General features: G+C 42.2%; 1 protein-coding gene across 1 annotated transcript in view; it reads right to left on the bottom strand.

Annotated features, from left to right (window-relative positions):
• The window catches only part of AP3B1 (adaptor related protein complex 3 subunit beta 1), a 553,719-nt gene that overhangs the window by 196,898 nt on the left and 344,631 nt on the right, over positions 1 to 12,190 (bottom strand). Inside the window, exon 20 of the mRNA XM_082265474.1 lies at positions 6,888 to 7,032. Coding sequence (XP_082121600.1) covers positions 6,888 to 7,032 — 145 coding nt within the window. The remainder of the gene's footprint in view (positions 1 to 6,887; positions 7,033 to 12,190) is intronic.

Here is a 12,190-nt window from a genome sequence, read left to right as displayed (position 1 = left end):
TGTCCCAGATGACTGCAGTAAAGGAGGGGGAGAGGAGCGCTTCCGGTTGGATCGCCTAGGTGATTTGAGCCGATGTGGGTGGAGGTACCTGGCAAAACCAGGTGGGTAGGGAAGACTTTAAAGCAGAACTTCCCTTTTGGGTGGAGCTCTGCTTTAAGTACATCCTACCAGTCTACAAATTAAAATTTAAATGTATTTTCAAAATGTAATTTCTACCCAGAACTAATATGGTTTAAGAAGAATTAATGTTAAATGAATTTTGTTTAACCAAACTATAAACTTGTTCAATAATCTTTTTTTCCCCATCTCAGCTACACACAATATTATACAATGCTATAACAGAACACTATAGGATTCTGTCATGCAGCGAGAAACACTGCATGTGATGAGAACACAGAAGAACAGTTCCCAAAACAGCGGTATATTCTAAAAGGGAGATGCTGCATGTGACAAGACTAGAAAGATGTAATGTAAGTTGTGGGAACACTGCCCGACAGGAAGCTTTCCATACCAAACATAAAACAGAATGGAACCACAAAAAAAAATCTCAGCTTAGGTGTAGGAAAATGCACAATTGAGAATGTATATCTAAGGTTCTAGTGTTCTTATGTATAGAAAAAAAAAAGATGTGTGTAAACCTGAAACATAGTAATTATATACAATCAACCAAGTAAGCTAAGAAATGACATGCACCACAATAGGCGCAAGAATTTAATGTCTGTCAAGTGTCATCCCTTATTACAGGATTGTTTTCACCATAATAATTTCTCTTTTAAGTCCCTTCAATAGGCCGACGTTCATTTCCCTGCAGAAGACAGTGTGGGTCTCACAGAAGATGTGATGGGGACATTGCATCTAGATTCCCCCATTTACAATTCATCTTGTTAATAGAGACAGAAGCTGGATAAAAGCATATAGTAGATGAAGCAGGAGATTGAGGATTTCTCTTGCGCTATGCATTATTCATAGCTTCTGACTGCAAAGTGTAGAAAATGAGAATTTCACACCGCGCCAAGAGCCACAGAGACACGTGAAAAAGGCACATGAATTGCGGTTTACTGGCTGGATTTTACCTTGCCTTCCAAAATATTTATGTGTTCAGCATCATTCAAAACTCACATGCTCTGACTGATCACCGACCGGCACCTTGGATTGCCTCCTAAAAAGTTATCAGCCAGAAATATAGTTTAGCTATTTAAGACATGATAATGGCACTTCCTGAAAGTGCTTCTCGAAGGGAAAGGACTATGAATATTTATATTTGTTTAGGCTGCGGCTCTGCGTTCCTCCAAAAGTTTGAGCTTTCTGCTATGTCAGATTTTTTTCTCTCTTAGGGATTTTAAATGACATCATTTTCACTGCATTTGCTACGAAAACAAGTAAACTTGAAACTGGCTACTTAACTAGTATTCAAGTCCACACAAAGCTACTACCTGATGTTACAATATTACATGATAAAAGCTGCTGCTCAATAGCAATGCAAGGATCAATACCTAAAATGTTAATGCACAATGCATCTTATTAATAAAGTGAATTCACAGGTAAAATAAAATAAATATTCAGGATCCGCTTAGAGGATAAGTTCACCTTTGGAGCATGTGACCCATTATACCCATTCCTCTGTCCCATTTCTAAATCAGCGCAGCTGTAAAGGGCATCGCCTGCTTAATCGTATGATTCATTTACAGCAATCTGTGAATGAGAAAACTACAAGTCCCATCTACCACTACGGCAGATGGCTTATAGAACTCAATGAACTGTGAGGGGGGTGCTAATGAGCTCACTCACCGTTCAATCACAAGCCCTGCTACATTAGTCAAAGGCTGGAGTAACTTAGGACCAGGCAGATTCTAGGTGATTGATTGCACTGATCTAATCAGATATAGAATCTGCTGGAGATGGTGCAGGAGCAAGATCGTGGCCCCTGCATCTAAGCTAAGGCATAAAAAAACTGAAAGACTGAGTCAAAGTCTTGCATGACCATAGTAGAAACTTTAGCTGAAACGGGGTTTGGATCCAGCCACATCAAATGGCACTAAAAGGGACTGCAAGGATGAGATAGACTTCAAAAGTAGAGGGTAACAGGAATTCAAACTGCATATCTTGGCACCGTCAGCAGGCAAGATGAAAGCAGTCCCGGAGCAATTAGTGGAGTATCAGCTGAGGGCACCTGATGCAGTAGAACGTTACCTCCAGAATTAGACATGTGGTGACAGCATGCTATTAAGCCAATGCTCAGGGTAAGAGGCAAGGCCTTACTCACAGTAGCAGGCGAGGGTCAGATGGCCGGAGGTTCGTAGGCAACTTAGTAGGAATGGAAAAGGGTAAAAATTATATGCAGTTCTTGCAAGCAGAAGATGCTTCCTAAACTGTGGCAGGAAAGGGGGCAACACCCCTCCCTGAGGACCCCTTAGCAGTAAAACCAGAAATGGTGCCCAGAAACCTAAATAAATCAAGTAGCTCCCAAAGCGCAGACTGACCGGCCCACTCACTAAGAGAGTCTTCAAAGACAGGGCAAGTGTAGACACAATGTCAGCAGCTCTGGACCTGTAAAACACTCTGCAGCTAACTTTTAGCGTAATGGAGTCTGGAAAGCACCCCACAAAGAACCTAGTACCTGCAGGTAACATTTAGGCTATCCCTGCATTGTTCAGTGGGATCTGGACATGGTACTTCAAATGCCAAGCTGATGACTGCTCCAGATAGTTACAAATGAAGCAATAAAGTGCCAGCAGTGACGTAGAGAACAGTCTGGATTAAAGAGGAAAAAAAAATGCTGCCACAAATTGGTTAATCTTTAAGACAGTTAGACTCCATTCACACTGGTACGACTTGTCAGGCGACTTGGTCAGCCTGACAAGTCGTGCACCGTCGCTCCCACTGTGTAGTACAGGAGCCATTCTAATAGGAGCGACACAAGTCGCTCCGACTTAGAAAAAGGGTCCTGTACTACTTCAGGGCGACCTGGAGGCGACTTGCATTGACTTCCATTATGTGAAGTCCGTGCAAGTCGCGCCGAAGTCGCGCTGCACGCGACTTCACAGGTCGCCCCCTAAGTCGGAGCGACCTAATGTGAACGGGGGCTAAAGTTCAATGTTGCTCCTCCTAGGCCACTAGCACAACAAAAAACTGAGGGTATGATAGTAGTAGGAGTTATCTTGGGCTGGCCTACAGTTATGTTTTTCTTTTTGCCAGTGTTCAATACTCCTGTTGTGAAAGTATATCCTGAAGGTTTAAGAAATGCCTTGTCCCTCAACGGCCAAGAAAAAGTTGTTTTGGACTCAAAATAATACTCTGATTTGCTAATGCTGACATCTGTCCTAATGTAATAAAGCTGGGTACACACAGGCTGAATGTCTGGAGACATCGGGCGGTTTACAACGGTCTGTCAGACAGAATCCGATCAGCAGCCGACCAACTCCCGATCAGCACTTTCAGCCAATGGCAGAGAGTGCTGATCGGAGTGTTCTGGCGGGAGGGGGCGTCCCCCAGTCAACACACAACAGCTTAGCGGGGAGATCGTGGCACTAATGTCGGTTTATTAGTACAGCGTCTCTGACCAGATCTGACAGTTTTTTTTCGTGCAACCGAAAAAAATACTGTAGTGTGTTCATGCTTAAATATCTTCATCAGCCCACGTTGGTATGATGATAGTAAAGGCCTACATTTACATAAAACAAAGGGCATCACAAGCTGATGCTTTGTAACTGTCTAGACGCACTGATAAGGTATGGTGTCAGGCAGTTCATATGCCATAGTTCTTTTTAGCCAGGTTCATATCTATTCTTTGTAAAAACATGCACATTACCACACAGCATGTTTGTGCTTGCGGTGTGCCCTAACAAATGGTACATACTATCATGCTTTGCCTTCCAAAAAAGGGTCACACTGCACAGGTGTGAAATTAGCCTTAAACCTCTTATAAACTAACTATCTTTAACACTACATCCATAAACAAGTTTAAACATCTGCTTTGCAAAGGCCAAATAGGTTTTGAAAAGATGCTTGATTTGGTAAAAAAACAAAAAAGCTACTATTCAATTCTGCCGTGCATGATCATAAACATAACTCCAAAACAAGGAGACTGCAGTTCTTGTAACAGTAATGACTTCACTGGTCTAGAAACAGCACAATGGCTCACTGACTTAGGTTAGATTATCACAGCAAAATCTGCACCTCCTGACACTGGACTGTAATCTTCACTGGAGCAGTCAATGATGTGAATGGTTCTTTAACCTCTGTAAAGTTTTGAAGGAAATGCTGCTGTATGATTTAACAATGGAAGTTATAGTTTACAGGAAAGATATTACACGTTTTTTAAAGAAAATTTATAGTCTCAGCGTTTGCTTTCATTTAATAACATCACCATTGTAATGCTATTTAAGCATTAATTAGGCATGTATACAATCAATAATTATTTATGATAATCTAGTATAAGATTACTGGAAAAATCTCCACTCTTGTTGTGAGTACTGCCTGTCTGCTGGTCACCTCTTAAGAACCTTCTGGATTCCCTGCATGCTTTGCAGCATTTCCTCTTAATTTCTATGGACTACATATCCCACAGTATATTGCTGGCTGCAAGCAGTGATTCCTGTACAGGTTGTGCCTCCAGAAATTGAGAGGAGGTATGAGCACTAACGTAGTGCATAAGGCAGACTCTGAATTCTGTGACTCAGCAGTGCATAGTGAACATGGAGTCAATTCACTAAAGGTTACCAGATGCAATAGGAAGGTCCCGTGACTAATTTTTCGGAATTATCGCATGAGATAATAAAAGGGTCAATTTATCAAATTAAAATATTGAACGTGAGGTAAATATTGCAAAAAAAAAAAAAAAAAACATGAGATAAATCAAAATCTATTCACTAAAAAACACACATTCATGTATCACCTGTTTGCTGGCGATGTTTTAGAAAATTACAAAACAATTAGAGTTGGTTCACACTGGGGCGACACGACTCTGTACTACTTCGGGGGCGACTTGTGCATTGCCATGCACCACGACTTTGGAGCGACTTGCATGGACTTCACATAATGGAAGTCTATGCAAGTCGCTCCGAGGTCGCCCCGAAGTAGTACAGGACCCTTTTTCTAAGTCGGATTGACTTGTGTCGCTCCTATTTGAACGGGTCCTGTAGCAGTCAATGGACTGCAAGGGAGCGCGACTTGTCAGGCTGACCAAGTCGCCTGACAAGCCGCGCTAGTGTGGACCGGGTCTTAGAGGGACTCTGCACTGGACAGGAAGTAAAAAGTATACAAAGTATCAGTGTGAAAATACTCTCTTCTGAGCTCAGCAATGAAAAGAAATGGTAACATTTCGTCAGAGGGAGGCTGTTTTGTGAATGAAAGCACCCTAGACGTTTTGATAGTTTCACAATATTGCTGTGTGCTAGAGCTGAACGATTAATTGTAAAAAAAAAATTGCGATCTCGATTCACCCCCTTTCACGATCTTAAAACAGCATGTCCTCGATTCTTACAGAGCCATTCTCTGCTCACTCACAGCTGTCAAAAAAAAAAGAGCCCCCAAAAGTTTATCAACATTGTTAAAGTGGAGTTTCCACCCAAAAGTGGGACTTCTGCTTTAAATACTGCTGACCCCCTGACATGCCACATTTGTTTTGGTGGGGGAGTACCTAGATTTATCAGGTAACTGCTACCACTTCCGCTCGGGCGGCCTAGGCGGCTCGAGTGGAAGTTCTCCTCTCCCCCTCCCTCCCTGCAATCTTCTGGGACACATCACAGGTCCCAAAAGATCACCCCACCATTCACAACGCGCAGCGCGACTCACGCATGCGCAGTGCACACCCAGCTGTGAAGCCCTAAGATGTCACAGCCAGGTGCCCCCACTAGAGATGCCGGCGCCCCCGAGAGGAGAGGGAGAGGATTGAGGCTTCAGGCGGCCGAATCGCTGGATTGTGGGACAGGTGAGTGCATGTATATTAGAAGTCAGCAGATACACTTTTTGTAGCTGCTGACTTTTATTAAACACAAAAATGAGTGGAATCCCACTTTAGGTTGCTGGAAAACTATAAATACAATGCTTTACAATGTATAATTTCCTTCTTTTAGATCAAAGGAATGAACTTTTGTCTGTAAGTGAGGGCAGTTCAACCACTTAAAGGCTAAGCCTTTTCTGACACTTAAAAACGTTAAAAGCAGTATTTGCTATCAAATTACTTAGAACCCCCAAACATTATATATTTTTAGCAGAGTCCCTAGAGAATAAAATGGCGATTGTTGCAATCCTTTATGTCACACTATTTTCGCAGAAATCTTTCAAACTCAGTTTTTTTTTTTAGGAAAAAATACACTTTAATGAATTAAAAAAAAAAAAAAAAAACTAAACCTTAAAGTTAGCCCAATTTTTTGTAAAATGTAAAAGATGATGTTACGCCGAGAATTGGGAGACAATTGTGATCTTTATTTTAAGCAAAAATATTGTGATTCTCATTTTATCCAGAATCAGGCAGCTCTACAGTGTGCCTTTTGGTGCAGTGTTGGCCTGCAAAAAAAATACATTTGAAAAAACGCCAAAAATAAATAACGCAAAACAAATATTTTTTCTACTTCTGATATAAATACCACGAGTTATATTAACTCAAAAATGAATGCGCTATTTATCTCTTAGTGAATTGACCCTATGTGTCAAATAATTAAAGTAGTAATGAGTAAGGATTTTCACAAAGTAAGTTCAGAAACTTCAGGATTATTCAGAGTAATAGGAGCTAGAAATAATTGAAATACAATGTAGAAATGAATATACAATTTTATATTTTGACGATACACTCTAAATGCAGGAATGTATTTTACTTTAATCTGTATAAATATGTTCTAGCCCAGTTACCAAGCAATGAGATCATCACAATGGGCCATGTATCTTACCTTGCTGTTGGTGATGTTTTGGGGTTTCCGTATCTCGGAATCACTATCAATTTCAGACCCTGAATCAGAGTTTAAACTTTCACTTGAAGAAAAACTGGAATCTTCACTTTCTGCAGTGACTTCATCCTCTTCATCCTCAGACTCACTACAAATGCAGACATTCAGCTATTTAAATATTGTTTGCTCTTGTCAAAGTGCTTTTATTTATTTAATTATTAGAATATGTAAACCCAACAATTCATATTCCTGATAAGTGGTTGCTGTACAATGTACGTGTATGAAAAAAATATCCTGTTCGCTTTGCATTGCTTCCTTTGTGTGAAATCCCTGGTGTTCTGCCAGCCCCTCTGTTTCCCTATTAAAACTGACCACACTAAGCAGGAGAGCAAAGCGTGGTCAGTTCTTTAGCTGTGACTCAGGCTGCTCTCTTCCGATGACTAAACTTCTACTGACAACCACCCCCAAAAAGCCTTTCCCTGGAAAGCTTAGTGTGCTGCTGTTTCTCTTACCCAAGCTATTATGCAGCTGAGAAAATGTGATCACTTCTAAAAAAAAAAAAAAAAAGTGTTTATATATATATTTTTTTTAGATCTGTGCACAAATGTTTTGTCTTTCATTCCCATTTTAAACGGAGTGGATTGCTTTATATGGCGAGGGTTTACATATACTTTAACATACAACCAAGCTATATATTGAACCGTGATCTAAAAGCATACATTATTATTATTATAATACAGGGTTTATATAGCACCAACAGTTTGTGCAGCGCTTTACAACATGAGGGTGGACAGTACAGTTCCAATACAAGTCAATACAATAGGAATCAGAGTGCCCTGCTTGTTAGAGCTTACTTATCTAGGATTACAAATCCCAGATACGATGGCTATATTTCAAGACACCTAATCAACTATTTTCATTAAATAATAAATTGCACCTGGACTGGAAATAACATTTATTGACATAAAATGTTAATATATTTAAATATGATTATAAGGCCCCTTTCACACTAGTGCGACTTGTCCCGCGATTTTGGACCATAAAATAGCATGACAAGTCGTTTTCCATTATTTTCAATGAGCCCCATTTATATCTGTGCGTTCTGAAGTCGCACCGACTTCAAAGTAGTTCCTGCACTACTTTGGCACGATTTTAATGCGTTTTGAGGTATATAGCCATAGCTTTCAAAATCGCATCAAAGTCACGTCACAAAATCGCGGTAAAATCGCGTCGCATAAGGGGCCTAAAATGCACTAAAAATAAATAGCAGTTGTAATAGTTACTGCTGTCAAAAACAGAAACCTCACAAATTGTTCTTAAACACTGTAAAGAAGTGAGATCGAGTGATACACTAAAAAGGTCCCTTTCACACATTCCGTTTATCCGTCTTTCATCCAGATGAAAAAAGGACATCAATGCAGTTTTTCATCAGCCGATGAGCAGCTGATGAAAAACTGATGTAAACTTCATTTTCTTTGAAAAACCCTGACTGAACTGATGAAATGAATATGGCCTAACACTTACTTATGTATCAAGTTTTTTTTTTTTTTTTTTACTGTGTTCCTATTTAACCCTTTTTTTGTTTAACTCCTCCTTTTTCACCTTTTCTTCCAAACTACTATATTTTTGTCTGATTTATTTTTCTAATATTATTATTAATACTTAAACTAATTTTTACTTGGCAATTATTTTAATGTTACATTAAAAAAAAAAAAAATAAAAAAAAGTGCAAGGAAGAAAAAGCCTTTATTTGTAATTTTGTAAATAACTTTTCAGTTTTTTTTACCAGGATCATAATTCCAGGGACATTTTGAATATAACACATTACAGAATAATATACTTTTTCCGTGAAAAAATATTTTTTATTTAAAGTAAAAAATGTTTTTAAAACACAGATAAAAGTAGTAAAGATAGGATTTTTCACTTACCTTAAATCCATTTCTCTGATGTTCATTGACAGACACAGCTCATGTCATTCTTTACAATTGGGTTATACTGCCCCCTACAGGAGTAGGACACTAGGCAGAAAAAAACTTGTCTCTACACCCATGGGCAGTCCCAAGGGGTATACTCCCTTTCCCTGCTATAGTCACCCAGTTTTGTTACAAGCAGTGCCAGGAGAATTATAACTCCACAGAAGGGTGGGTACTGTGTCCGACAATGAACATCAGAGAAATTAATTTTACGGTAAGTCAAAAATCCCATTTTTTCTTTTGTTCATTGATGGACACAGCTCCTGTCATTCTTGAATATTGGGATGTCCCAAAGCAGTGTTAAACATGAGGGGTGGGAAACAGCAAAAAAATTCCCAAGGCTAAACATTAGCCCACCAAGCAACAGGAGCTCAACTGGAGCCCACCTGAAAAAAACAATACACCATCAAAGAGGATCAGGTCCTCTTAAACTGCAGCCTGCAAAACCTTGAAGCCAAAGGAAGCATCCGCAGATGCCAACACATCCACTTTATAAAACTTTGTAAAAGTGTGCAAAGACGACCAGGTGGCCACCTTGCAAACCTGTGTCACTGACGCTTGATGATGGAAGGCCCGGGAGGCACTAAGCGCTCTAGTAGAATGTGCCTTGACAGGAAAAAGGAGGAACCTGACCCCTGACAGAATAGGCCTCAACCACCGTCTGTCTGATCTATCTGGAAATAGTCGCAGAGGAAGAGGACAACCCTTTGCGAGGTCCATCCGTGAGCACAAATAGAGAGTCTGACTTCCTGAAAGACTTGGTAGCTGCCAAGTACACGTTAATTGCCCAGGCAACATCTAAGGCATACAAGGCAATTTCCTTCAGATGTTTAGGCCTGGGACACAGGGAAGGCAACACAATGTCTTCAGTCAAATGAAAGTCAGAGACCACTTTAGAAAGGAATGACGGACAGGGGCGAAGCACCACCTTATCCTTGTGACGCACCAGATAAGGTAGTCAAGATAAGGCCGCCAGTTCCGACAGGTGATAGCCACCAAAAAAGACCTCCTTCTGGGACAGCGCAAGCAGGGGAGTCTCCTGTATAATATTTTCAAAGGGAGGCTTCTGTAGAACTGAAAGCACCAAATTGAGATCCCAAGGGGTCGACGGAGTCCAGACTGGAGGGACCAAATGTCAGACACCCTAAAGAAAGGTACACACTAGGAGTGTGTGGCCAAAGGTTGTTGGAAGAAGACCACCAAAGCCGCCACCTCTTGATGGTACTCAAGGCCAATTTCTGTTCAAACCCCCCCCCCCCCCTTCCTGTTGAAAGAAGGTTAAGATCTGAGCCACCGAGAAGGATCGAGGATGCACTCCAAAAGACTCACACCATGCAATGTGCGTCTTCCATGTACAATGGTAGATGTTCCTCAAAGCAGATTTCCTAGCTTTTAACAACATAGAAATCACAGACTCAGAAAAACCTCCATCCTTTAGCACCTGGCGTTTAACAAGCAAGCCGTCAAAGTCAGCGACTGTAAAGCAGGATGGAAGATCGGTTCTTCCAAGATCGGAATGTGAAGATATTCATCTTTGATATCTATAGAGGCGAGGAAATCCCCCTGATGTAGGGATGCCACCGCTGTTCGAATGGACATCATTCTGAACTTCTCTACCCGCACAAAGCAGTTTAGCACCTGGAGTTCCAGGATTGGATGCACTTTGCTTTCCTTCCTTACTTTGAGTAAAAATCCTGGAAACGTTCCCGAATTCAGAACTGGAACAAATCACCCCTTGAAGGAACAGGTTTTGTACCGCCCCAAACAGACCCTTTAACCGGTCTGGGGACAGGCGCAGATTGGAAGGAAAAAACCTTGTGGGGCACAAGAGCGAAATTCGATCTTGTAGCCTGACGGAATGACTTTGTGGACCCACTTGTCTTGCACCAAGTAGGTCCACGGGTTCAAAAAACCAGTGAAGACGTCCTCCCACCCCCTGATACAGGTGAGGGTGCACCTTCATGCAGAAGGAGCCTTGCCCGCCAGTCTGGAGAAGCCCGCTCTCAGCTTGCAAGACCAGAGTCGTTTGGATCTGCCAAAGGAGGTTCTGAAATGCTTCTAGCCCTTGTCAGTCCCCGAGGGATGAAAAAAAAAACTTATGAGCCAAGAAAGGTCCATGTCTAGGAAAGAAGGTTCCTTGCCCTTAGTAGCCTGTGGAAGAAAAGTACTCTTCCCCCTCTGTTAGACCTTTAACAATATCATCCAGGGTAGCTCCAAACAGGCGATCTCCTTAAAAGGGAAGATCAGTCTAGGCATTTTTTTTTTTAGAAGTCTGGTCCACAGACCAGCATTTAAGCCAAAAGACATGCCAAAGGACCACCGCCAAAACTGAGAGGCAAGCCATCAGAGGATCCAAAGAGGAATCACAGATAAACTGAAGCCTCTGGACCAGCTGGTCTGCCAACTTAGCTGAGGCACGGGGGAGCTGTTCTCCCTCCAGGTCACGGCGTAGGAGCTCAGCCCACTCTGTCAGAGCTTGCGACACCAGGGCATTGCCGAACCAGCTAAGGTGTACAAAGTGCGGGCCAAAGCCTCCACCTTTCGGTCAGCCGGGTCCTTAAACATCAGGGACTCTTCAACCGGAATCATGGTTGCCTTGTTTAATCTGAAAACCGGAGGATCTACCACCGGTGCAACAGTCCACTTCTTAAGAAGGGACTCCTCATAGGGGTAACGCCTAGTAAAGCGCTTAGGAACCCCACAGGACACTTTGGTCATCCCCATTCTTTTGCAACAATTTTGTCAAAATAAGCAGGGAAAGGAAACACCTTTGCCGCTCTGGATGGCTTGTGAGTGCCAACGGGTACCTGTACCTCCGTTGCAGCTTGAGCTGCATCCTCCATCTTCAGGGTCTCACGCACAGATACAATCTGTGAATCCACCAGTGCCTTTTCGTGCGCGGTCATAGAAAGAGGAATCATCCTCACTTTCTGAGGATTCCAGGCACGTGGTCGCAGACCCAGAAGGGTGACCCATGTCCATGGCAGCTGAATCGGATTCCGGATCTGATGAGACAGATGAGGCAGGGAAAGACAGGGGACTCTTTTTGCTAGCTTGTCGCCCACAGGATGCCTCCACCTGGAACACAAGGGACTCCAGGGCCGCCGTCAGTGCATGGATGGTTGGTTGGGAACCGGAGGGCCCCGCAGCCTCAGAGAGGGAATCAGGTAGGGAAATGTGCTCCAAAGACTCCATGAGTCACTAGGGGGACCCCACCACAAAAAAGTGTAACACACTGCTAAGAGACGACTCCCACCGTGCTGGAAGCACCACCCGGTCGCCAAGCACAAGGCATAGAGCAATCCTAAGCAGAGAGGGAGAGAGCCCCATCAG

The sequence above is a fragment of the Pelophylax lessonae genome, assembly GCF_965119305.1.
Source record: "Pelophylax lessonae genome assembly, chromosome: 1".
NCBI classification, from domain to species: Eukaryota; Metazoa; Chordata; class Amphibia; order Anura; family Ranidae; genus Pelophylax; species Pelophylax lessonae.
Note: the sequence above shows the minus strand (reverse complement) of the source record. Positions and strands in the feature narration are given on the sequence as shown.